Here is a 23,013-nt window from a genome sequence, read left to right on the forward strand (position 1 = left end):
GAGCCATCCCCTTTTATTTTCTAGTTGTTTTTTTTTTTTAGAATTTCATGCATGAATTCTGTATTTACATCATTTCCACCTCCTCCTGTGTGTGCCCCATTCCCTCTCAGATCCATGACTTCTTCATTTTTTTAAATAGACATGTTGTCTTAGTCAGTGCTCTATTGCTGTGAAGAGACACCATGACCACAGCAACTCTTATAAAGGAAAGCATTTAATTGGGGCTTACTTACAGTTTCAGAGGTTTCATCCATTATCAGCATGGCAGGAAGCATGCCCACATGCCAGAAGATATGATGCTGGAGAAGGAGCTGAGAGTTCTATGTCTGGATCCATAGGCAGCAGGAAGATTGAGACCCAGTGCCTGGCTTGAGCTTTTGAAACCACAAATCCTACCCTGTGTGACACACTTCATCCAACAAGGCCATACCTAATCTTCAAGTGTTGTCACTCCCTGATGACTAAGCATTCAAATGTATGAGCCTATGGGGTCCATTTTATTCAAACCACCACACATATAAAACCTGTCTCATCTATTTAATGTTGCTCATATGTAAATGTGTTTAGGACTGACCACTTGAAATTGGACAACTTACCAGGGGGCTCACCCCTGGAGAAGACTGATTCTCCCTCTCTCACATCACATCTTGACAGTATGGTGACTTGAGGTCTTATCTTTGTACTGGTTGGCTTTTGTCAATCTAACACAAACCTAGACATACCTGAGAAGAGGGAATCCCAATCAGGGAATTTCTTCCCTTTAGATTGGCCTATACACATGTCTGTGGCATATTTTCTTGATTGCTAATTGATGAAGCCCACCATTGCTGGGCAAGTGGGCCTGGGCTATATAAGAAAGCTGAGTAGGGTTGGGGATTTAGCTCAGTGGTAGAGCGCTCGCCTAGCAAGCACAAGGCCCTGGGTTCGATCCTCAGCTTAAGAAAGAAAGAAAGAAAGAAAGAAAGAAAGAAAGAAAGAAAGAAAGAAAGAAAGAAAGAAAGAAAGAAAGAAAGCTGACTAAGCAACTATGCCAAATACTCCTTCATAGTCTCTGCTTCAGGTCCTACCTCTAGGTCCCTGCCTTTGAGGTTCTTGCCCTGGGGTTTTATCAGAGCAACAAAAAGCAAACTAAGTCTCATAAGCTTCTTTTGGCCACAGTTTTAGGAGAAAAATAAAACTGTATTCCCCAAAATGAAGTCAATACAGAATAACCAGAGGAATTGCATTCATTAGGCAACAAAACCTGGGGTGGGCTGTTGAGTCGAGGGTCAGGAAGCAGAGTCAGACATCCTGATCCCATGATCTAACCACTACTGGGACCTCAAGGTCCAGTTCTAGGTTCAGGGCAGGATGGTTCCCAACACCAGGGCTTACTTCAGCTGAACATCCCCAAATGAGACTACACAGGAAGAAACTCGCGTGGGGGGGGGGGTAGATATGGTGGGCAGAAGGTGAAATCTCCCTGTTTGTTTTTGCAACACACATCAGGCAAGATTTTGATCCATCTAAAGTCCTCCTCCTTGTTCCCCTCCCCCACCATGCCTGGAAAAAAAAAAAGAAGAAGAGGAGGAGGTTTTAAGAGGAAGGAAATGTCTGGTGTCCTAAGAGTTTGGAACAATCATCACGAGGTTTTTTGAGAGTCCCAAGACAGAATGTCATTGTTTAGAGAAGACGAACACCATGTGCCAGGAGCGTCTCAGAGGTATGTTGTTTTCCTTGACTTGATTCCATTTCAGCAATATCCAGCAAACGAGGACATGGCCAAGTTTTGTTTGAGACAGGCCTCAGGTAACCCAAGTTTGCCTGAAGCTCTCTATAAGTCAAGGATGATCTTGAACCACTGATCGTCTGCTTCAAGGGTACTTGGATTTCAAACATGCATCACCACTTCTGGCCAAGAAATTTCTTTTAATTCTATACAACTTACTTTATCACTCCCACCATAGACAATAGTAACATTCAGTGCACATGGGGGGGGGGTGGTATTTATTTTCTTATTACTATAAGTCCCCTAGTCCCCTAGTGCTTACACTTTTTGCCTATTCCCAGTGTCATTATTATTATTATTATTATTATTATTATTATTATTATTATTGAGGCAAGGTCTTATGTAGTTCAAGTAGGCTTCAAACTAGTGAGGTGTTGAAGATCACCTTGAACTTCTGATCTTCCTGTGTTCACCTCCTGAGTGCTGGTCTTACAAGTATACTCTACCACACTCAGTCTATGCTGTACTTGGGGTCAAAGCCAGAGCTTTGTGCTTGCTTGACAAGTATCCCCCCCACAAATAAACCACATCCCCAACCTGTTAAGTAGCAACTAAAACTTTGGCAGGCATTGCAGTACCTACTGGGCAGAATCTGCCATGCAAATTATTGTTGTGATTTGAAAAGTACTTCTATGCTTTGAATAATAAACTTTCCAAAGTAGCATATGCAAGTTTATCTTATTTTTATTTTAATAAGCTTTAAAATTTTTTAAACTTTCCTTTGCCTTTTTGTTTGTTTGTTGAAGACAGGGTCTCACTCCGTAGCCCTGGCTGGCCTGGAAGTGAATATATAGCCGGAGTCTAGCCACAACAGCTCAGATTGGCTGGATTTGGCTTCCTGCTGTAGCTTCCAGAGGGCTAGGATTACAGGTTTGTTCTCTCTCAATGTGTAGCCCAGGGTGACTTTTAACTTCTGATGCTCCTGCCTCTACTTCCCAGGTGCTAGGAATAAAAGTGTGAGCCACTAAGCCTGGTTTGTTTGGTGCTGAGAATGGAACCCAGGACTTCACACGTGCTAGGCAAGTAAGCTCTCTACCACCTGAGCTATGTCCACAGTTCATCTAGTGCTTGTTGATAGGGTTCTGCTGCGTTTCAAAGGTGCCCAGCTCAAGCAGTAATGTGATTGGGGTAGAACACATATGCATAGATCTGTTTTCACCCTCTCTGCTGAAGTGGGAAGAGTTCTGGATTGAGGTCAGGAGGCCTGAATTTGAATGGTAATCACGCATATCACTTATTCGAGCTTCTATGAATCTCTCTCTCTCTCTCTCTCTCTCTCTCTCTCTCTCTCTCTCTCTCTCTGTTTTTTCAAGACAGGGTTTCTCTGTGTAACAGTCTTGGATGTCCTGAAACTTGTTTTGTAGATCAGGTTGGCCTCAGACTCACAGATATCTGCCTGCCTCTGCTTCCCAAGTGCTGAGATTATAGGTGTGTGCCACCACCACCCTGTGGACATCCCTTTTCTATAAAACTTTATGGAGAATCATGTGATAGGATTGTAAGATATGAAATTCTAAGCAATTATGAGGCTTTTTTTTCTGTGTAGCAAGTTCCACAGACCCATTAGATTAGACTGTGGACTCTGGCTCACCTCCTGTAAAAAAGGAGGCACTCCTCCATCCTTGCACTGATAGTCAAATAATAACACTACCAAGCAACTTACAGGTGGGTAGAGTGCTGTATCCCTGAGATCCTAGCCTTGAAATTTGAGGCAAGAGGATCCTTGAATCCAAGAGTTTGTAGTCAGCCTGGCCACACAGAGAGAAAAGGGAGGGAGGGAGGGAGGAAGGGAGGGAGGGAAGGGAGAGACCAACAGAACACTCCAAGGGCAGCAACAGAAGCATCTTCTTAACTCCACAGAGAAAAGTTAGAATTGTTATAAAAGAAGTAAGGTATTTAACTTTCAAAAGTCATAGAAAGCTTTTATTGGAGACTCACAGAGCACTTCACAGACAGCAGGGGCCTTCCTTCAAGGCACATACCACTGGGAGTGTGAGTTGGAAGTTTGGAAAAGAGCCAAGAAGTTCTGCTTCTTCTACAACACTCCTCAGGACTCCTTCCCACATCTTTAGCTTCACACAGTCCCTAAGCCCCTGCCCATTTCAAGAATGCCTTTGATGGATTCTGGGAAAGCCAACGGGGTCATGGACCAATCAGCAAAGAAACTCAGGAATCCTTCAGAGGCATGATAAGCCTTGTAAATGGAACAGCAGTAGGCTTCTCTTCTGAATTCGACTTATCTCTTGTCTGTTTTGATGTGACTGCTGACCTGGCCTGTGCACTTTATCTTAGATAAGCCTCAATGAAGCCCATAGGTCAAAGGTTGCTGTTCCCTGTGGGGCCAGTCCTGCCCTTCAGACTCCAGTGTTATGAAGGGTTCAGTGTTGAGGGAAAAACTGTACTTTCAGGCCTGGGGCCTGAGGGGGGTGTGAGAGAGAGAAAGAGACAGAGACAGAGACAGAGACAGACACAAAGATCTACAGAGACACAGAGACAGAGACTGTGCTTAGCTGTGGTGAGGTTGGAAGCTTTGTGAGCAGATTTTTTTTTAATCTGTAGTGAGTACAGGGTAGAGACTGACCTGATAACTGATCGCAGGTGGGGGAGGGCACTCCTGTCTTCTCACCAGTGATTTGGTTCAGGGGGAAACTGAGGAAGAGGCTGTGGGGATTGCTAGGAATCAAGGCCAAACTCTCATAAGTGCTGATAATTGTTCAGAATGTGGTCCCCGGAGTCCTCAATGTGACATGAAAACAGGATGAAAATGCAAATCTTGGACTCTAAAAGTGTCAAGGGGTGGGGCCCAGCAACCCTTGGCTTAGCAAACCTCCCAGGTGGATCTGAGTCATGCTAATGTTTGAGACTTTCTTCCTCGGAGCTTAGTTTCAATCTTGTCCTCATGTATTCAGACATTGGTTTTGAATCCAGCTCTGCAGTGAGATCAAAGATCCCCAGGGGATTCTGCTTCCCAGGCAGGATTGAGAATCACACACACATTCTGTCCACGAGGGCAAGTGTCCTGGTTTGCTTTCTTCTGCTGTGATAAACACCATGCCAAAAGCAACTTGGGATGAAAAGGATTTATTTCACTTTAAAGCTTGCAGTCCATCGTGAAGGGAAGTCAGGGTAGGAACTCAAGGCAGGAAGTAAAGGAGAGGTCTTGGAGCAATGCTGCTTACTGGATCGCCCCCCCCATGGCTTGTTCAGTTTGCTTTTTTACACCACCTAGGACCCCATGCCCAGGGGTGGCACCACCCACACTAGTCTGGGCCCTCCCATATTAATCATTAATCGTGCACGCATACACACACCCACACACATACACACACATCTTAAAAGGAAATAAGATATTTTTATTGAACCCTATAAATATTACATACCAAAAACTTTGTATCTACTGTGCCTAATGGGGAATTCAGCCTTGTCTTTATGTGTTTGAGCTCAACAATTAAACACTCAGAGACCCTCCTCCTCCTCCTCTTTCTCCTCTGCCTTGTTCTCCTCCCTCTTTTGAGAAAGGGTCTTTTTATTTAGCCCTGGATGGCCTGGAACTCACTGTCAATTGGACTCACTTTGCTCTCCCAGAGACTTACCTTCCTCTATCTCTGGAGTGCTGAGATTAAAGGCATGTGCCACCATGCCCAGCCTATATTCTTTTTTATTCCCACACCTACAACAGATGTTTTTCAGTTTATGTGTGTGGGGGTGTGCTCGTGTGAATGCATAAATGCCTGTGTGTGTGCATGCCCCAATGCATGTGAGAAAGTCGGAGGACAACTTGTGGGAACCAGGTCTCTCCTACTCTGTGATACAGGAATCACATTTCTCAGGCCTGGCAGCAAACGTCTTTACCTAGTGAGACATCTCATTGGCCCAGGGTTTCTTTTTTGAAAGAATGGATTAAGAGAAAAAGCCAGAGGGCACGGAAGAATGGGATAAAAAAAAAAAAAAAAAAAACCACACACACAAGCAGGGCGGTGGGGGCGCATGCCTTTAATCCCAGCACTCGGGAGGCAGAGGCAGGCAGATCTCTGTGAGTTCAAGGCCAGCCTGGCCTACAGAGTGAGTCCCAGGACAAACATCAAAACTACACAGAGAAACCCTGTCTCAAAAAAAAAAAAAAAAAGCAAGACAAAACAAAACACACACACAAGGCCGGATATGGTGGCATATGCCTGCAGTCCTCAGCGCTTGAGAGGTAAAGGCAGGAGGGTCAGGTGATTAAGTCTTAATAAGTCAGCTGCTTAGTGAGTTTGAGGCTAGCCTGGGCCCTGAGACCCTGTCTCAAGAAACAAAAGTGAAAAACAAAAACAAAATAAAAGAAAGAAGGAAACAGAAAATATAAATGCCAACTGACTTATTAATAATTTCATAACCACAACTAGCTCTTTTAGATTTATTTAATTTTATGTGTATGAGTGGTTTTATGTTTTGTTTTTGGTTTTTTTTTCCCGAACTTGTGCTTGTTAGGCTCTACCACTGAGTTAAATCCCCAACCCCGTGTATGAGTGTTTTACTTACATGTACGTCTGTGCACTACATGCATGCCTGATGCCTGTGGAGGTCAGAAGAGGACATTGGATTCCCTGGAACTGAAGTTACAGACAGTTGTGAGCTGCCATGTGGGTGCTGGAGGCCAAATCCAGGTCTTCTGAAAGAGCAGCCAGTGTTCTTGCCCTCTGAGCCCTCTCTCCAGCCCCCATGTCTGCATTTTTAAATCACTGCTTTCCAGTCACACATGATTACTGTGAAGTAGGGCTGGCCAACCGCAGCACCCAGGGAGATACTGGCATGGCTACAGCCACATTCAGGTTCTGTGTCTATAGGAGGAGGATAAGGGTGTGGTGCCTGTATCGTAGGGTTGGAGGCAGGATGACAAACCCTAGTGCACAATACATGACAGTAATAAAGATTATCTGTATGCAAAGAGCATCTATGTAGCTTATCATACGAAGCAGAGAGCCAAAGGAGGAACTCCTAAATGGAATTACCGAGCTATAGGCATAAATCTAGATACAATGATAGCTCTATAAATGTCTTCCTTTCCAGATCATTTCCCTTGCAAGATACCCTCACTAGGAGCTATTGGGCTAGCGAAAGGAGCACTTCTCACACACTCACACATCACCTAGGAGAGTAACGAAAGTGGGCACTGGACACGTGTGTGGAAAAAACGAACAGATGAGTGCCTGGATCCGAGACAGCTTTATATTCTCACACTAGTACCTCAGCTGTCTTGGCACTCTGTTCCCTCCAAGCCACATTTGCTCTAGCCTCTCCAAATTGAGAATCATGTTGTTCCTGTTTGAACGCAGACTGTGTCGCCTCTTAGCCTTATGTATGGGGTGACTGGGATGTTGCAACCTGCTGCATCTCTGCTAGTTCCTGTTATTTTTGGTGCCCTTCTCAAAATCAGTGTCTCAGTTTCTTTGGCAAATTTTGTGTAGTCATCCTTTGTAAGGCATCTTTCCTCTTTTTTTTTTTTTTTTTTTTGCTTTTAACTTATATTTGTGGATGTCATACAGAGACTGCCCATTCCAGACAAGCATTCTACCACCGAGTCATATCCCAGACCTTCTTGGTTTTTAAGATGGGCCTAACTAAATTGCCCAGGCTGACCTTGAACCTACTCTGCAGCAGGCCCTAAGCTTATGGTCCCCTTGTCTCAGCCTCCTCATAGTTGTGATTATAGGGCTATACAATCAGATCTAGCTAAGACATTCTTGCATTACTAATCCTCAGCATGTCTTAGGACTCTGAGTTGTGTTAATGGCACTGTGTTTACTGGTGTTTATCATTTTTACATTTATCCTATGTGATGTGTGTTAATTTCTATTTGTAGAGACAAGATCCAGGTCAGGAGGAACCGCTAAACAAGTCTACAGATGACCACAGAGTGTTACGGGCTCTCAGGCCTTGCCATGTTTTCTCAGCTTTCCTTTGCTTCTCTTAGTCCAGGGCCTGCATCAAGACTTTTATAACCTTTGAAGGTCCCTTCTAGATTTGAGATTCTCTAACTGCTTTTTGTTTGTTTATTTGTTTTTAAAGATTTATTTATTTATTTATTATGTATACAGCATGTATGACTGCAGGTCAGAAGACGGCACCAGGTTTCATTACAGATGGTTGTGAGCCACCATGTGGTTGCTGGGAATTGAACTCAGGACCTCTGGAAGAGCAGTCAGTGCTCTTAACCTCTGAGCCATCTCTCCAGCCCTGTTTGATTGGTTTTTAAAGACAGGTTGTCACTCATAGCCCAAACTGGCCTGAAACTCACTCTGAGGACTGGCTTTGGACTTATGACACCCCTGCCTCAGCCTTTTGAGTGCTGCCAGGATTACAGGCCTGTGCCATCATGCCTGCCTCTCTGTTGAAACTTAAGGCCAGATTAACAGTAAAGTCCAGTGGTTATACCAAGGGTTAGGGTCAGCAGGTGGTTGATCCCAGGATGAATTAAAGCACAGAGCCAAGAAATCTCCATCTCTGTTAGGAAAGCAGCTAATAGCGGCAGTCACGTTGGGTATCTCTTTGTTGAAATGTCACAAGCCATCTTTCTGAAGCTGGGTTTTCCAGGATCACATACATGAGTCAAGGGCAGTAGTGGATTGTGGCCTGTGCCGCCTGAATTCCACTTGTGGTGGTAATGTTTTCCCCAAAATATTGTGCACCCTAATAAACTTATCTGGGGTCAGAGAACAGAACAGCCACTAGATACAGAGGCTAGAAAATGGTGGCACACACACCTTCAATCCTAGCCTTCTGGAGGCATGGATCTCTGTGAGTTTAAAGCCACATTGGAAACAGCCAGGCATGTTGACTCACACTTTTAATCCCAGAAGAGAGCCTTTGATTTCAGGAAGTAATGTCAGAAAGCAGAAAGGTACATAAGGCATGAAAACCAGGAACTAGAAGGTTTTGGCTGGTTAAGCTTTTCGGCTTTGAGCAGCACAGTTCAGCTGAGATCCATTCAGATGAGGACACAGAGGCTTCTAGTCTGAGGAAACAGGATCAGCTGAGGAACTGGCAAGGTGAGGTAGCTGCTTCTCTGATCTTCCAGCGTTCACCCCAATACCTGGCTTCAGGTTTGTTCTTATTAATAAGACTCTACTGCTACACCCACTTACACTCTTTGCTTTCCCACATAAAAGGAGCTGGACCAGGCAGCTCCTAGCATGAGAAAGACACTGTGCCACAAACCACATCTGCTCTGAAAAGTCCCTAGTGACTGGAATGAAGGAAACTTCTGTTTTCTAGATCCACCTGTTGTATAACTTATGAAAGCCAAATGTTCCTGGTGTTGGTAAGCTTCGGCTCTACTGCGCCCTGAGATCCACTGCCCAGTCCGTACCCACCCTCGACTTTCATAGCATGAGCAAAACTTCCTTGGCAAACTGGATAGTGGCTTCTAGCCCCACCCCCTGGGTTCTGCTAAAATAGCCTAGGAATTTGGAGATGGCTCTCACCCGAGAGCAGTGTGAAGAGGACCTCTCCAGCCTCTCTACCACACAGAATGGTGTTTCCCCTGATGCTCTTCTGCCCATGGTGCCTTGGTTCACTTCCGTTTTTCTATGGAAAACTCTCTTTAGCATTAACATATGAGACAGCCTTTGGGCTGTCAAGGACCTGGGTGGATCCATGCTCATAGCAAACTCTTACACTGAGTTAAGTGTTGTTAATGACTGAGCCACCATTTTTTTTCTTTACTATATTTATTTGTTTGTTTGTTCTGTGTGTCTCTCTCTCATGCTCATACATCACAACTCGTGTGTGGAGGTCAGAGGTCAAACTTACTGGAGTTAATTCTCTCCTTCTACCACGTGGGTCCAGGGATTGAACTCAGGTCATCAGAATTGGCAGCAAACATTCTTAACCCACTTAGCCATCTCACTGGCCCTATTGTTTTGGTTATTTGAGATAGGTTTTCATGGAGCTCAGGGTGACCTTGATCTCAACATGTAGCTGAGGTTGGCCTTGAGCTCCTGATCTTCCCAAGTGTTAGGATTACAGGTGTGTGCTACTAAGCCCAGAAAGGCAGCCCATCAGTTGAGTTCGAAATGCACAGATGAGGAAACGAGTGATAAAAGTATGTAACTTGAGCACATTTGGTAAATCCCAGAGTAGGTATATAAAATAAAGTTGTGTTGACCTCAAAGCTAAGCCTATGTCAGGATATATTGGTCTAGGAATCCACCACTGCTCTTCCTTGCTTTCAAGGAAATGGATGGGCTGAAAAGTTCAGGTGCTCTCTCTGGGATTTCAGATTTAGAGAAAGCAACGGCCTGTGGGTTTTTTTCTAGATAATGCTGCTGAGGCGTTGCAATGGGACACACTTTATGTAAGTCCACGTGAACTTAAAAGTTCAGTCCCCTAGTGGGTCATTGTAGCTCCCTACAATGTAAATCCAATCTTAACATTTTCTTTTAAAAAGAATATGCCCCTGTTGGTTGGGGGTGGTGGTGGTGGTGGAACATGCCTTTAGTCCTAGCAGTTGACCGGCAGAAGCAGGCAGATCTTGGTGAGTTCCAGGTTACATAAACCCTATCTCAAAGTGTGTGTAGGAGGGTTGGCTTTTCTGCAGTTTTCGTTGTCCTCTTTCCCTCTCTACCTCTGTCCATGTCCCTCCTTCCTCCTTCCTCTCTTATGTACAGGGCTAAGCACTCTACCACTGAGCAACATTTACGGCCTGTAGATTTGTCTTAAAGGCCCAGTGGAGGACTTTACACCACATGTCCAACGATAAAGCTGGGGCTGTGAATGTGCTCAGCGGTAGAAACACCTTCCTCCTAGGTGTGGGAACCAGGGTCCATCTCCAGAACCCAAACAAAATCATAAAGCTTGGTAAGCTTGTCTTCTTTGTCCATCTCCTCAGTCTCCACAGCCAGCTAGGGCTCACACCATCTCTTCCTGCCCACCATTCTCACCCTTTTATTGTCACCCCACCCCAGGTCTAGTGTCTCTGTCTGTGCCTCTCATATAGGGAAAAGACTGCCCCTTAATTCTGCTGCATTGTAGTTTATCTGTGATACTGTGTGTCTCAGAAGTAATCATCGGGTCACACAGAACCTGGAAAACTGACAGTCCCATCAATGATGTTTGAACATGATGTTTGGATCACTTTGGAACATACTTAAGTAGCTGAAGCTTGCCTTGCTTGGTCTTGTAGGGACACTGGATGTCATTAAAGCCCCAGTTCCTATATAACAAGGACTGACACTCATTGAGAACCTATATCATGTCAAACTTCATGCTAAATAATTTCATTAATGTTACTTAATTCTTTTAAAAAATAATATTGTGGCCGGGCGGCAGTGGTGGTGCACGTCTGTAATCCCAGCATTCGGGAGGCAGAGGCAGGTGGCTCTCTGTGAGTTCAAGGCCAGCCTGGTCTATGGAGCTAATCCAGGACAGGCTCCAATGCTACAGAGAAACCCTGTCTTGAAAAACAAAAAAAAATTGTATTCTTTAATAATTTTATATAGCATATTTTGATCATATCCACCCCCACTCCTCCAGATCCATTCCACTTCCCACTCTTTCCCAACTTCCTTTTTTAAAAAAAAATAACCCAGCAAATCCAATTTGGGCTGGCCATATATGCCTGAGTGTGGTAATTCACTGTTTTGCTGTCAACCATGTTTGCTTGATGGAACCATGGAGGGGAACCAGGCCAAATGTACAAACATCTGCTGTAGCCCATTCCCATTCCTGTATTCCAGGTGAGGGGGTTCAGTGCACGATCTGTTGATCTGTTGGTACTGAGGCAGCCCATTGCAGGGATGGATGTGTGCTGCAGAAAAGAGAAAGACAAAGGGGCCTGGGTCCCACTAGTCTCTCCCAGGGCATGCCTCCAGGGGCCTGAATACCCCCTGCTAGGCTCTACTTGCTAAAGGTCTCACCACCTCCCTGCAGTGCCACAACTGAGGATTCAACAACAAAAACTAGGCTGGGGTGCTGGATAGATGGTTTGGCAGTTAAGAGCAGTGGCTGCTCTTCCAGAAGACCCAAGTTCAATTCCTAGCACCCACACTGGAGCTCACAACCTTCTGTAACTCCAGTTGCAGGTACTTCTGCGGTGAACACATACATGCAGGCAAAACACCCATACACATACAAATAAAATCTTTTTTTAAAAAATAAAAAGTAGGCTGGGGGCCAGGGAGATGGCAAGCCATGAGGTCCTGAGTTCAGATCCCCAGAACTCACATTAAATGTTGGGCACAGTGAGGGGACAGAAACAGGAGGATCCCTGACTCACTGGCCAGTCAGCCCTTGTCAAAATGAAAAGACATCAGAGACCAACCTCTGGCTTCCACACACTCATGTGCACACACACACAAGCAAGTATGTACACTACATACACAAAACACATACAAAAGAACAACAACAACAAAATAAGAGCAACATCAAGTTAGCAGGGTGTCTTTGCCCTTCGATTTAAAATTTCCTAACCTGAGAGGAAATTCTGAGGCTTTAAGAGAAACCGATACCAAATAACTGAAATATGGTTACAGATCACAGGCTCAATCTCTTCTCTGCAAGCATTGCAGTGAGTATTCTTTAAAGCCTTGGTTGCTCCATTCTCTGAAAGGCTCTCTTGGTTTTGCACTTTCTGCAGTGGGAGACTTCCACATCAGAGCTGCATTTTCCTTAGCTGGGCTCTGGAGACAGCAGAAGCAAGCTCCTCCCTTTCCTGTGTGGATTTGACCCGCAGCTTGAGAAGCTTATTGCATCCGAAAGTAGTTGCATCTCGGTGGGGAGCAGTGCATAGAAAGGCACCAAAACAGGAGCTTGGCAAGCTCATAGGGACTGAGCAGGATCAAGAATAGAATCTATGGCCTGAGACAAAAACAAAAACAAAAGCAAAAACACCCGCCTTTCTGCTTCCCCTGGGAATGAGTTAGTTCATATGTTCTGTATTTGTTCATTCTTCCCCATTTCTCACGTATTTATTTTGCTCCTTAATTGACTAGTGGAGGCCAAACCCCAAGTGTGTAGAGAAGGGAAGCTTTAGAGTTCTGCTGTAGCTTTGTACTGGCTTGCAACAGCCTATTTAAAGATACATACACACACACACACACACACACACACACACACACACACACAGAGAGAGAGAGAGAGAGAGAGAGAGAGAGAGAGAGAGAAAGAGAGTAATTTCTTTATTTTGTGTGTGAAGGGGTAGAGATGATGAGTGTGAGCATGCCATGCTGTGTCTGTGAAGGTGAGGACAGCCTGGAGATGTCAGCTCTCTTACCATGTAGGTCCCAGGATAGAACTTAGGCTACCAGGCTTTGTGGCAAGCACCTCTACCCACTGAGACATACCTCTGATGCTATCACCCATTTTTTGTGGGGTCGGGCATTCAAATTTCTCTGTGTAGTCCTGGCTCTCATGGAATGCGATATGTAGACCACGCTGGCCTGGCACTCACAGAGATCCTTCTACCTCTACCTCATGAGTGTTGGGATTAAAGGTGGGTGCCACCATCCAGGCTTGGAACCATTTTTTAAAGGCAGGTTCTCACTATGTAGCTTAGGCTGGCCTTAACCTCATGGTTTTCTTGCCTCCATCTCCTCAGTGCTAGGATTATACATGTGTGCCACTCACTATTTCTGGCCATACAGTTTTTACTTGTTTGGTTTTTGAAAAGGGGGCTCACATAGCCCAGACTCTCAAACTTGACATATAGCTGAGATTAACCTTCAACTCCCAATCTTCCAGCCCCTCCCTCCTAAGTACTGGCGTTAGAGGCATGAGCTCCCACATCCTACTCACCCACTTCCTTTTCCTGCTACTTAGGTTTTTGTTCATTTGTTTTAGTTGGGCTCAGGGTGCTTTTGGTGTAGCATTTGGTGCTAGTGGAAAGAGAATTATTAGGCTTGGGGATTTCTAAACAAGGATGTACAACATTATAAATCAGTTGATGTTTGTTTCTCAGATCTTTCTTGAGACCAGGTCTCGCTATGTAGTAGTCCAGGTTGACCTCAGCCTCCCCAGTGCTAGGATTGCAGGCATATATGACTATACTGGGCATCCTTGCCCTTTTTTTTTTTTTTTGACCCCACAACTAGAAGGTGTTGGTTTTCTGCCCTGTTCTTTCAAAAGTTCCTGGCATCACACACTGTTGTGGTGAGTGAGCCCATAAAATCCAGCTGCAAGGGTCAACAAATAAAGACACTTGCTGCCAAGCCTGAGACAACCTGAATTTAAATTAGTCCCTGGGACCCAAGTAAGTGGTGGGAAGAGAAACTAACTCCCACATTGTCTTCTGACCTCCACATTCGAGCTGTTGTGCACTTGCCCACACAAAACACACACACACACACACACACACACACACACACACACACACACACAGAGGCACTAAATGAAATGAAATGTGATGTAATTTTAAAAATCCAGCAGTGCCTTTAAAGCCTGGCTTGTTCCCTGCCTCCTCTCTCTTCAGTGCTCTGGGATCTCACTTGCCAAGCCTGCTGAAGCCAGTTCCACACCTTTAAGAATTCTCTTTGTGGGACTGTCAGGCCTCAGCTTCCTGCTCTGACTTTAGCTCTGTCTGCACTACCTGTCCTGCCCCAGGACGACTTCAGTGCTGATGCTCCCCTAGGTGTCCTTGGAGGACAGGATATTTACATGTTTAGAACGTCCTTTTCATGTTTGCTTTTAGCCTACTGCCTGGCTTTGTGACAATATTTACAATATTCTTGTAGCAAACTCTGATAGATTGGAGAGCTTATACCTTTGTCCTTTGTCACCTCCGAGAACAAAGAGCACATTAATCTAGCAATGTCATCTTGCTTCACTTGTTTCCTCTAGCCACATTATGCAATATGGATTTCCTGCTTCTTCCTCCTTCTTCTCCATTTCCTCCACTTCTCCTCCTCCCTCTCTTCCCCTTCCTTGCCCTCTCTGCTCGTTTCGGAGTTGCACAGACTGGCCTTAGGTTCCTCAGCCAAGTGGTTCTCCGGCTTCAGCTCCTGAGTGCTGGGATTACCTGCATGAATGTCCACGCCCAGAAAAGCTAAATTCTTTTGGTTTAGGAGAGTCTTGGGGCCCCAGGCCAGGGCCTTGTGCTCTAATTCCTGGCTCCATCCCATCTCTCCTTTTCTTGCATTTTCTTTTATAGGAGATCTCTCCTCTCTGTTCTGTTTCGTTCTTGTTACCTTAAAAGATAAAAATGCCTTAAAAACACAGTGTAGCCTGGGGTACATAATGAGTTCTAGGACAGCCTGGGCTCCAGAGTGGGACCTTTTCTCAACAACTACAACAAAAAAACTCCTTAAACCTCTGCTCTCTATTGAGTTAATTTATTCAGCTCAGTTGTGGTGCCTGCTCTGTGGTCCAAGGAATCTGGCGCCCTTTTCTGGCATCTATGGAAACAGCTCCCCCCCCACACACACACACCCATAATCTTAAAAATTTAAGAATAGGAAGAAATTTTCCTGACTTGACATTTGTCAAGAACTATGGCAAATAATAATTAATAGGAAGCTTAAAAATGTCATCTCACTGACAAGAAGACATGCTCTATAATTTAATATAGTATTTGGAGCTTTTAGGAAATCAACATAAAAGGAAGGCACAGAAAATGAGTAACTTAAACGGAAAGGTATAATTTCTACTGCTTGCTGAAGGTGTAATCATTAACAGATAAAACTACACTGGTTATAGTGGTGCACACATTTAATCCCAGCACTTGGGAGGCAGAGGCAGGGAGATCTCTGTGAATTTGAGTTTGAGGCCAGCCTGGTCTACAGAGTGAGTTCTAAGACAGCCAGACCTTCATAATGAGAACTTGTCTCAGAAAAACAAAGCCAAAACAAACAACAACAACAGCAAAACAAACTAATGAAAATCCTAATACAACAAACGCTCACATTTTAAGAACAATAAGGGAATTCAGCTTGTATTTATGATCAACACCAATAAAATTTTTGACACAAACTAAAAAATAAGAGGAAATAGAGTCCTAAAAATTAACATGACCGAAACACTTCCAGGAGACAGCACAGAAAATAGTGTAGAGGGCAGAAGGTCCTTGTGCTCACAGGTGAGTACTAGGGAAACTGGGAATTTAAACAGGCAGGGTTGTCTCCTCAACAAGAACCTGTTTTCCACCCAGAGAGCTGGGAATGGATGTAGTTAATAGCCTGGTTACCAGAGCTATCTGCGGGGCCAGGTCACACCTGTATCCGGAAAAACTATTATGTTTGTTTATCCCAGACTCTTCCAACCTAGATCTGGAGCATTGTTTCCCAGTCCTTAAACTCATCCTTCTGAGAGATGTCACTTGTACTTTATAACAGCCTAGGTCATTTCTGTGTTATCTTAGAGCCAAGCCACTCCTGACCCCCTGGGCTGTCATGTTTATCTCAGTCATTCTCCATAGACTCTATCTTGAGCATTGTTTCTGAGTTAACGGAACCCATCTTCATGGAAGAAATCATATGGCACTTTGCAAAGAGTTTAAATGTAAACATGTCTTAAGCTTTGTTGTTCATACAGGATTCAGTTATCATCAGGAAACTTTTTCCCCAAAATCGTTCTGTGCTTGAATATGCCTAAAATAAACTGCCTAGTGTCAGACTCTAGAAGTTTGATCCAACACCAGTTAACTCGGTCACAATGGGCCAGATTCCTTCTTGCCTCCCATGGACTGTTACTCTGCCAGTCCTGGTGTTTGCAGGGATCCAAACAAAACAGCTTCTCACAGAGCCTTTTTTCATATGTAGTCCATCACTGCAGGGAAATGTGGGCACAGTCAAGAGCAGAGAGTGAACACTTGCCAGCTGCTCAGCTAGCTCTCCCTACTCTTACGGGATTCTGAGCCCAGCCACAGGAATGGTGCCACCCACTTTTAGGCTAGGTTTGCCTGTATCAATTAATGTAATTAAGACAACCCCCTACAGATATGCTCCCAGGTTACTCTCATCTGGACAGTCCTTCCCTGAAACTTGTCTCACTGGATTCTGCATTGTTTCAGGGTGACAATTAAAACTGACTTCCACACCATGTTATTACTGATTTTTTTCTATCAACAAAGGAGTTCATAGACAATGTTAAATTATAGATGGCAGGAGATATGTAAATCATCGATACTAACAAAGGATTAATATACAAAGAATATACAAGAATGTTCACAAAGCATCAAAAAAGAAAAGAAAGAAAATGAAAAATGGAGATAAACAAGCAAGTCGCTGGGAGAAAAGCTACCAAATATGTAGACTGATTCTCAAAATCACAAATACTCACCTATTGGGTTGATGCACTTCACTAGTCAAGGCATCTTGCCCAAATTATATCAGATTATCTCAATGTTCCTTCTTCCTCCTGCCCAATGTTTCTCTCCCCTCCCTTCCCTTCCCTCCTTTTCTTCCTTCAGTTCAGCTTGAGTACAAAACTTTACCAGCCCACCTCTCCCTCTATCAAATGAAAATTGGGGTGAAATCATTGATCATATGGCCTCATTCACATTGAGGCACAAGAGACTTGTGTCACATATGGCATTCCGTTACCCCAACCCATCTAATGCATCAGTAGTGATAGCATTTCAGGTATCAGCCCACGAGACAAGGGGATGTTTTACTGTCAGATGGAAAAGGAGGATAGGGGACATATCCCTATTTACATAAGTTATATGACACACAGTCTTGCCTCCTTTGGCTCTTCCTGCTAAAAATTTTACTTGTAAAAAAACAAGCAGCAGCGTTTATTTGATAAGAGAGTGCTTTGGAAGCGGATTTTGAAAGTTGGTGTTGAGCCGGATGGTGGTGATACAAACCTTTAATCCCAGCACTCAGGAGGCAGGGGCAGGCAGATCTCTGTGAGTTCGATGCAACCCTACCTCAGGAAAAAAAAACCAAACAAACCAACAAGTCAGTGTTTGGGATTAAGCTTTGTTTTTGTTTCCTTGAAGTAGCTATGAAATACTTATTAGGGAAGAGAAATCTAAACTAAAAACCTTTGTTTTTCTTTGCAGAAAAATCCATATGTAAAGACCATGCCTTCGAACATGAGCATTGCATATGTGAAGGGATTTTTTTCCTGTTGTAACCTGGATGCCTGGGGCAGTCAAGATGAGTTGGGGCAGCTTTGTGCCTTCTCTACAGCTTCTGCTCCTGTTCATCGGGCTTTCTCTGCTGTCTTTGGTGGAGACATATGGGTTCAATAAGTGCACACAGTATGAATTTGATATTCACCATGTGTTCTGCATTCGGAAGAAGATCACCAACTTGACAGATGCCATCAGTGACATACCCAGATACACTACTCACCTCAACCTGACAGAGAACTACATTCAAATCCTTCCTGCCCAGAGCTTCACTAATGTGCCTGCTCTGGTGGACCTGAGACTAGAGTGGAATTTCATTTGGAAGATTGATGAAGGTGCCTTTAGGGGACTGGAAAACTTGACCCTTCTGAATTTAGTGGAAAATAAGATCCAAAGTGTGAATGACTCCTTTGAGGGCCTGTCCAGCTTGGAGACCTTGCTCCTGAATCACAATCAGATTACCCATATTCACCAAAAAGCCTTTGCTCCTCTGGTCAAGTTGAAATATTTGAGCCTAGCTCGAAACAACATTGCCAATTTTTCTGTGATTCTTGAAGCAGTCCAGCATCTCCCGTGCCTGGAGTACCTTGATCTTACTAACAACAGCATTATCTACTTGGCCCACAGCCCGAAGTCATTGCTTTCTCTGCTCTACCTGAGTTTCCAGGGGAACGGACTAATGGAGTTAAACTTCTCTGCTTTGTCACTGCCTAATCTGACCACTCTAAGTGCTTCCCAGAATGGCCACGGCGTCATTCAGAATGTGTATCTGGAAACTCTGCCCCAACTCAGGCGCTTGAATCTGAGTGGAACATCGGTGAAACTGGAGATGCTTTCAGCCAAACACCTGCAGAATATAAGGGTTATGGACCTCAGTAACCGGGAGCTTAGACATGGCCATGTAAATGTGAAAGCTGTTTGTCACCTCCTCAGAAACCTACCCATGTTAGAGGCACTGGTTTTTCAGAAAAATGCCACCAACGCAGAGGGCATTAAGCATCTGGCCAAGTGTACCAAGCTTTTGTTCCTTGACCTGGGCCAAAACAGTGATTTGGTTCATCTCAATGACAGTGAGTTCGATGCTCTACCCAGTCTCCAAAGACTGAATCTAAACATGTGCCAGCTATCCTTCGTCAGCAACAAGACCTGGAGTTCTCTGCAGAACTTGACCATCCTAGATCTGAGCCACAACAAGTTTAAAAGCTTTCCAGATTTTGCGTTTTCACCCTTGAAGGGCCTGAAGTCTCTCTTTCTCTCAAGAAACCCCATCACAGAACTCAATAACCTGGCCTTCAGTGGGCTATTTTCACTGAAGGAGCTCAACTTAGCTGGGTGCTGGATAGTAACAATTGACAGGTATTCTTTTGCTCAGTTTCCAAATTTAGAGCTCTTAGATCTTGGAGCCAACAATATCCGGACTCTCAACCGTGGAACCTTCCGATGTCTGAAAAAACTCAATGTTTTGATTCTCTCCCACAACCGCCTGGAAATTATAGAGCCGAGCGCCTTTTCCGGCCTCTCTTGCCTACATCACCTTGACCTAGTGTACAATAGCTTGTCATATTTTCATGAACACCTTTTCTCCAGCCTGGAAAAGCTGCAGGTTTTGAAACTCAGTTTTAATAAGATCAAATATGAAACCACTAGGACCCTTCAGCATCCTCCATTTATGAAGCTCAAGTCTTTGAAGCAGCTCAGTCTAGAAGGACAACAAAATGGGATTCAGGTTGTTCCAAGCAACTTTTTCCAAGGGTTGAGTAGCTTGCAGGAGTTACTCCTAGGAAAAAATCCCTCCATATTCCTGGACCACCACCAATTTGACCCTCTGATTAATCTCACCAAGTTGGATATCTCAGGAACAAAAGGTGGAGATCGAAGTCTCTATTTAAATGCTTCCTTATTCAAAAAACTCAAAAGGCTAAAGATCCTGCGCCTTGAAAATAACAACTTAGATTCATTGGTTCCTGGCATGTTCTCCAGCTTACAGAGCCTACAGGTCTTATCTTTAAGATTCAACAACTTGAAGGTCATTAATCAAAGTCATCTGGAGAATCTGAAATCATTGATGTTTTTTGATGTCTATGGGAACAAACTTCAGTGCAACTGTGACAATATGTGGTTCAAGAATTGGTCAATGAACACAGGGGAGGTCCACATCCCCTTCCTCCGGAGCTACCCTTGTCAGCAGCCAGACAGCCAGAGTTTGCTTATAGATTTTGATGATGCCATGTGTAATTTTGACTTGGGAATGGTCTACTTCTTCTGTTCCTTCAGTATAGTTCTCACCACCATGGTCTTCTCTTGGTTCAGTGCCAAGATGATTTCTTCTCTGTGGTATGGTTTGTACATATGTAGGGCTTGGTACCTCACTAAATGGAATAAAACAGAGAAGAAGTTCTTGTATGATGCCTTTGTCTCTTTCTCAGCCACCGATGAGGAGTGGGTGTATGGGGAGCTTGTTCCAGCCCTAGAAGAAGGCAGCCAGACCACCTTTAAGCTCTGTCTTCACCACCGGGACTTTGAACCTGGCATTGACATCTTCGAGAACATCCAGAATGCAATCAACACAAGCCGGAAAACTTTGTGTGTGGTCAGTAACCAGTACCTGCACAGTGAATGGTGCCGGCTTGAAGTCCAGCTGGCCAGCATGAAGATGTTCTATGAGCACAAGGATGTCATTATCTTGATCTTCCTTGAAGAGATTCCTAACTACAGGCTGTCCAGCTACCACCGACTCAGGAAACTCGTAAAAAGACAGACATTTATCACCTGGCCAGACAGTGCTCATCAGCAGCCACTCTTCTGGGCTCGCATTAGAAATGCATTGGGCAATGAGACTGTGGAGAAAGAAAATACACATCTAATTGTTGTCGAGTGACTGAAAGTCTTATAACCCCAAATCCGGCTGCATAATGTTACCCAAAATACATGTAAGCTGAGTTTGACTGAATGAACCCACTCCTCAGGGACAAAGGCAGGGGTTGCTTATAACTGTAAGACCTAGGACCATTTGGATAGTGTTCATCAGGCAGCCAGGAGAGTGCAGAGAACTGCTTGGAAAACTTTCAGGAGCGGGGTCCCACTGCTATGGAATTGGATCGATGGAAGAAATTCCTATTTTATTAAGGAGAGGACTTGGGACACCAGTCATCTGAAATTCTGGGGAACAGTAAGGTCTTGTGTGTCTTTGAGATCATTGCGCAATCATTTTCTCCAAGTCAGTTCCTGTCGAGAGAGACTGTGCTTGTTGTGTATGGGTTTCCTCAAAAATTAAAACCTTCCACCTTGGAGGGAAACTTCCTAAGACAGATGTTTACAGAGAGATAAAAACAACAGGATGTTCTAGGGGAGAATGAAATATTACACCCCACAGGAAAGCTTGTTAAGACAGGAGGAGGTAAACAGCTCAAAATAGTTTCTCTGAGCTCCTGATACTGACCAGTTCCTAGACCCCTCCCTCCCCAAGTGTGACTAAGCAGTAGAGAACCCCAGACAAGCCTAGCTTGGTGGAAGAAGCAGAGGGAAGAGGCAGAGAGCAGCCCAGCTGCCTGGAAGAGGCTCACACCAACTGAGCCACCAGGACAGGACACTCTCCATCCCATTGAGCTGCCTGCAGGCTGTGCAGTGTGCTTTAGGTTTCCAGCTTTTGTCAGCTGTCATCCAAGCTTGGGTGGACTTGGTTTTTCAGTCACTTCTGCTCCGATAAATAACCCCTCATTCATGTTCTTGTAAATAACCCCAATAAAACTCATTGGTTCACCAAGTTGGACTTTGGTGGTATCCATACTTTGGCCTGTGGTCAGTTCCCTATCTGGAGCGAGTAGACAGTTGTTCATTTCTCCCCAGAATAGCGTCACATAACAGCACTGTACTGCTAAGAACCCCTAACAACAGAAACAATAAAACAAAGACAACACAACAACAAAAACCACATAAAATCAAAAAGTAAAATAAGGACAAAAAAGGAATTGCCTCCTACATGACTCTAGTCTGTGACTGATGTCCCAGATACACTGCCATTGTAGTTTTCAAATTGATTTTTTTTTTTTTTTGAGATGGTGTTTCTTTGTGTAGCCCTGGCTGTCCTGGAACTTGCTCTGTAGCCCAGGCTGGCCTTGAACTCACAGAGATCTGCTTGTCTCTGCCTCCCAAGTATTGGGATTAAAGGCATATGCCACCACTGCCTGGCTCCTCAACTCTATCTTAAGATGTCTTAAAATGGCGATTCTGTGAAGTCTGTTTGGCCCAACAAGCCTGGGTGATACCTTTTGCCACTCTTACTGCTCTGCTAACTCATAGAGCCCACTTCTTAAATTGATAGGCCTTTTCAAGTGTTCTCTTAGGTGCTTGTGCTCTGACTTATGGAGTCTCATGACAACAGAAACTGGAATGGGAACTACAGTTCATTGTTGTTTTCAGTACCAGTACTGTGACTACGGACTGGTTTTCTGTTTTGAGGTTTCTGAACCCTTCTCAATTGTATGTTTTTCAAGTTGAAAGGGGGCATGGCCCTGGCATCAGACAAAGGGGCCACCAAGTCTTACTGGTAGGTATTTCATACAAAGACGCTAAAAATTCCCACTGTACATGGGGCTTTAGGAACCTAAGTCAGATCAGTTGGCAGGGGGCCAGCACTCCCTGTTTCAGACTCTTTCCCCAGGAAAAGAAGCTTGCTCCTAAGTCGCTGCCTTACTTCTGGTTTCCTCCTTAGCTACAAGATTCTAAGAGCAACTTGTTAGGAAGAGACCTGATGGACAGACTTCCTTTTCAACTGGGGCAACAGGTGTCGACTTTAATAGGTCCTAGCCCACTCCTCAACATAAATGGCATCCTAATCAAAGCCACTACTTTCTTCTACTTACTCAAACATTTTAGTCCTTCACCCCCTTTTTTGAACCAAGTTCTTTTTTTTAATTTTTAAATTTTTAAATTTTTTTTTTTTTTTTTTTTTTTTTGCCGGAGCTGAGGACCGAACCCAGGGTCTTGCACGTGTTAGGCAAGTGCTCTACCACTGAGCTAAATCCCCAACCCCCAAGTTCTTGTTACATAGTTCCAGCTGGCCTGGAACTCAAAATCTTGTTGTGGCCTCACAGTTTCTAGGATTACAGGCATGCACCACTATACTCACCTTATCTGACAGTGTTTTATACATAAAGAAAAAATGGGGGTCCCAGTTTTGAACCATATTGATCACCAG

General features: G+C 44.3%; 1 protein-coding gene across 1 annotated transcript; it reads left to right on the forward strand.

The window, feature by feature from the left end:
* The first annotated feature begins 1,646 nt into the window (after positions 1 to 1,646).
* LOC118574127 (toll-like receptor 13) lies at positions 1,647 to 21,548 on the forward strand. The gene is made up of 2 exons (XM_036174796.1): positions 1,647 to 1,702; positions 17,745 to 21,548. The coding sequence occupies exon 2, from the start codon at positions 17,824 to 17,826 to the stop codon at positions 20,692 to 20,694; it is 2,871 nt and encodes a 956-aa protein (XP_036030689.1). The 5' UTR covers positions 1,647 to 1,702; positions 17,745 to 17,823; the 3' UTR covers positions 20,695 to 21,548.
* The last annotated feature ends 1,465 nt before the right edge of the window (positions 21,549 to 23,013 follow it).

The sequence above is a fragment of the Onychomys torridus genome, chromosome X (assembly GCF_903995425.1).
Source record: "Onychomys torridus chromosome X, mOncTor1.1, whole genome shotgun sequence".
Classification (NCBI taxonomy): domain Eukaryota; kingdom Metazoa; phylum Chordata; class Mammalia; order Rodentia; family Cricetidae; genus Onychomys; species Onychomys torridus.